Below are 4,647 nucleotides of genomic sequence, written 5' to 3' on the forward strand. Positions count from 1 at the left end.
CGGGCCCCGCTCCTCTGGCGTCGCTCTTCTGCCGGGGGGGAGGCCGGAGCGCCTTCAGGGATTCTGCCTGGAGCCTGTGGGCATGGGGAGCGGCGCTGGTGGAGCAGGCTGAGTGTCTGGCCGGCCCCGAGGCGGGCTGTTGCCCTGGCATCCTCGTGCTTTGCCAAGGCGCCTTCTTTGCGGAGTCTGTCTCTTGCCTACTGGCAAAAAGCTGAAGCGCTGACTTAAGAGACGAGCTGACAAACGTGCTACACGTGTGGTGTAGCTGTGTGATGCTGCTCTTTGTGGTTTGTTTTGTGAAAAAAGCGGTTGTAGATATAAATTCGTTTTCCAAATCTGTTAATCCATAGTCTCTAACGCTTCTACCCAAGCCTCCTACTTACTAGAGCAGTTTAACACACATGAATGCACTGAAAAATCTGTCACAGACTGAGGAGTTAATTTACCTGGGTTTGAAATGGGAAGACTCTTTTTGAAAGCAGCCTTATCATTGACTCGCATTACTATTTTCTGACACTTTTGACAAATAGGATTTACATCTTGGATCTTTGAAAATTCTTTTAAATTCTTCTTCTACTGTATATCTATATCCAATTTGTAATATTGTGCTGAGTAGTCCTAGGCATAACTGTCCTCACAGTTGGGCTTGGTACAGTCTGACAGGAAAAAACGACCCAATGTTCCCTCCAGAGCACTTTGCTTTTGCAGGTCCAGGAACCATGATAACTGCAAATCCAGTCAGGTTTTGGCTTAATGGAAATGAGGCAAAATGTGTGATGCTTTCATTTCTCATACATGTTTTTACTAAGAGCATTCTGTGGAAAAGACGAAAAGATGTACTAGAAGAGAGACTGAGGCGGTTAGAGATTCAGCTTTTCCATAAGCATTGAAGATTGTCTGCTTTTATATGATGAGCAGAGACCACCCTGGAAATAATGAAATGGGCTTCATCTGCTGTGTAAACCATAATTTTCAGAATGTACTTCCCTGTTAATAGCTATCCTGTTACAGGGCACTATAAAAAGTCTTAAATTGACAAAATCTTACTTGGAGCTTTTATAAAAGCTTTTTTAGAAAAAAGTTCACTTACAATTTTTTGTAACTAGACTAAGGGAGTACTTTTTGTTTGAAAGTAGCTGAAAAATCTGGTAACTGTTAGAACAGACCACATTATTAGAACATAAAACTCAATCGTTACTGACTTCAGTTTAGCTATTTCACGTTGACCGTGACAGAACCGGTCTGGCTCTTGTAGAGCCACTGCGTTTGCAGTAAGCTTGGGTTGGAGGCAGTGCCAGACTGAAGTTGGCACAGGGAAGCTCTGTTTACTGCCTTGGCTTTATCTTGATGAGGAAAGGGCAACTATTTCAGAGATCTGTCCTCTTTGTTCTTTATTACCTGAGAAAATGAGGATTTAATCTGGGCAGATGAATCTAAAATAGAAGTACCATCCTTATCTGACAAAGAAAGCAAAAATACTGAAATCTAAATTCCTGTGGCACATTATGTTTCTGTCTTGTAGGGGAATATAGGCCAACTAGTGACATGTAGGCCAGGTCCAACCTGAGGGACATTTTTGTTTGAACTATTACCTTTAATTGGAGAAAATGAAGACGTGTTTGCTCCCGTAGTAGTGGAATGCTTTCTGTTATAAGTGGTTTGTGCACATGTCTATGGCAGCCTGTGTCGAGATAAAGGAGGAAGGAAGGAATTTTTCCCCTGTATGTGTGTGACACAGTACTAAGCCTGAAAGTTGTTGATTCTGTATCTTAACCTGCTACTCAGTCCTGTAGCCACAGACTGGAGCACATAAAGATGATAAATATTTTTAATTAGATACCATTATATGTTTATCCATTAATTTATATCAGTGAATAGACCAATATGTTTGTATGTATATGTGACTCTTGTGAAAATTACATGCAGGTACTTACTAAGGAAAACTACTACATAAAAAGTAGTAGGAGGTAGGCGTTGTGGTGAGAGACGTACAGCCTAAAAAAAAATGGAAATTGTGGATGATTTCTTTAAAAGGAGATGCTGACATCTGCAGAACAAAGTACTGTAATTAGGGTTTGGCTTTATGCTTGCTCTGGTCTTAATATGCCTGAGTGCCTTGGCACAAATCTGTTGGTTGTTACATCTACAAAATGGAGAAGGCTTTTTTTCAGCAAGAGTTATGAAAATACCAAAGCAATGGAAAATAAACAAAACTCGTGGGACAGTTTATGGGCCTTCTGATCTCTTTCAGATGTACATTTCATTGTCATATGCCCTGTTTTAAAATTAGGAGAACTATGTAATGTTAAAGGGCTGAACTAGACATCAAAACTTGTGATTTTTATCTTTGTAAATTCGTTAGAGCTTATATTTTCCTCTGTCAAACCTATTCTTAAGATGGAATCCTGAGAATCAAATTGAATCTTGTTCTGTTTACTTTTAGATGCCTGTCTTAGATGTCAAGCTGAAAACAAACAAGAAGATTGTGTTGGTATGTAGTGATTTCATTCGCTTGTTTTTCAATTGAAGCTTCTCTCAGTAGGGTGCATTTTAAAGTTTGAAGGGATTACTGATTTTATTAATGCTCAAAATTAAACTGCTGTTTTGTTCTACATTGTGTCATGTTTTTACATTAGTAATGCTTTATGCTTTATTTTTGAGCACTAATAAAATTAGTTTTCACTTCAGACATGCTGTAGAATAAAACAGCTTCAAATTTGCAGCTGAGAGGATCACTTGGAGATCACTGAGAGCTCACTTGGATCATAACTGAGGAGACGATGATGTACATTTTTGAAGTGTGTAGGAAAAGGCTACTTTTTTTTTCTTCTGAGATGCATGCAAGAAGACACAATGGTAATTCCAATAAAAATCCTCTATTCTGAAATAAATGTCTGTCTGGGTTAGAAAGCAGTATTTTTCCCAGTCTTAATTCAAACATAGTAGAGGTAATTTCTTGTTTTTTCACCTTTCACTTTTTGAAGAAGTTGAATCACTTGTGTTTGCTGTAACGCTGTTCAAATATAAATGTTCTTTCAATGCATACCAAAGTATGCAAAAGCAAATCTTAATTCTGAATGTATTTAAATCAGAAATAGTGAAAGTTGTTTCAAAGTTTGCTTCAAACTTTCAAGTCAACTTTTAAACCAGTGGCAAACCTTTCTATGCGCTTGTTCTTTCTGTTTTGAAGTATATTGTCTCAAACTTATAAACTATTGGTTTTGATGATATTTTTAATGATAAGAGGAATTTCCTGTTACACATATCTTAATTGGTATGCAAAGTGTCCTATTTAAGATAGGAAGAAAAGCAAAATTTACAAGACTGCTTTGATTGGTACCTGTGTACTCCAATAAGGAAAATGTGAACTAATAAGGGGAAAAAGCAAAGTAACTAATACTGTTCAGGAGTAGATGGACAATAGATAAGCTTTTTAGTTTTGTTGAAACAGTTGTAACCTGTAAGCAACTTCCTGTCTAAGGTCCCATTCTGAGGCTATATTCTACATCAAATGTGCCTCCCTGATAGCATACATTCAAGTTTAAACACTGCATGTCAGATGAGGATTTGGTGATAGGCTCTTGTGTAATAGATAGTCAGCAGTACATTTGCTATATTTTGGTACTGGGGAAGAAGTGAGGAACTCAGATGCACTTAATTCCTGGACAGAACTGATAAATGTGTTTATATATTCACAAAACTCACTTTACATGAGAAGATGAAAATATATGCAGTTCTTTTTTTGTACTTGGAAGAAAGTAAAAGGATTGATGACAGAGAACTGACTATCATCAGAATGACTGTAATAATCCAATCTCGGTGGATAAATCAGTGATGACCTATTTTGTTTCTGAAACTTGCAGTGGTTATAAACATCTGAGAATGATAGCTTGGACCTTGCTGTAGGTGTCGATTGGACAGATGAGTGTGACTGGAACTTGATCTTTTTTCTTTTTCAGTGGTTTGGGGAGAATGCAATCATTCCTTCCACAATTGCTGCATGTCCTTGTGGGTGAAACAGAATAATCGGTGTCCACTCTGCCAGCAGGACTGGGTAGTCCAGAGAATAGGCAAATAAAAACACTGGAAGTTTTTTTTCTGTTGAACTTTTTGAAATAGTGTATGTTGTATGCCATATGCTCATACAAAAGAATGGAATGTGTCAATCATGGCATGATTTATGTAGTTTATCTGCTACAAGATGTGTGATTTTGTTGTGTGCTCTGCTGTATGAGTAGTCAATGGTCAGTCTTACTGCAGGTATTTCCATAATTGAAAAATGAGAGACATGGTATTAACAAATGTATCTGTTACAATTAATTGTATCAGAGCGTAGAAATGTGGCAGTGCAGGTTATACTGTAAATACAGTTTATTTAATGTATTTGCGCAGGTATATGAGTTAATTTGAAAGGGTCACCTTACCTGTAAGTCTGATACACTGCATAGTTTGCTGTCAGGATAAAGAAATTGTTTTGTAAGTAATATTGTATATAAAACCACAGTCCATGAGTTTTTTAGGAAGCGTTCTGTTTTTTAATCTGAAATGAATACTGTGTGAAGCATTTGCTATGTGCTTTTTCCATCACGCTATACTAAACATTTCTAATTCAGGTTTTCTTTATGACTTTACAAAATTTTGTTTTGT

The 4,647-nt window shown here is 37.3% G+C and overlaps 1 protein-coding gene across 1 annotated transcript; it reads left to right on the top strand.

Annotated features, from left to right (window-relative positions):
* Window positions 1-2,443: 2,443 nt before the first annotated feature.
* Window positions 2,444-4,078, top strand: LOC104502164 (RING-box protein 2; the record flags this gene model as incomplete). Its single annotated transcript, XM_010146100.1, has 2 exons — window positions 2,444-2,491; window positions 3,960-4,078. Coding segments are annotated over 2 exons (167 nt in total), but the record flags the coding sequence as incomplete, so codon positions are not given.
* Between the last annotated feature and the right edge of the window lie 569 nt (window positions 4,079-4,647).

The sequence above is a fragment of the Buceros rhinoceros genome, unplaced genomic scaffold (genome assembly GCF_000710305.1).
Source record: "Buceros rhinoceros silvestris isolate BGI_N320 unplaced genomic scaffold, ASM71030v1 scaffold36790, whole genome shotgun sequence".
Classification (NCBI taxonomy): domain Eukaryota; kingdom Metazoa; phylum Chordata; class Aves; order Bucerotiformes; family Bucerotidae; genus Buceros; species Buceros rhinoceros.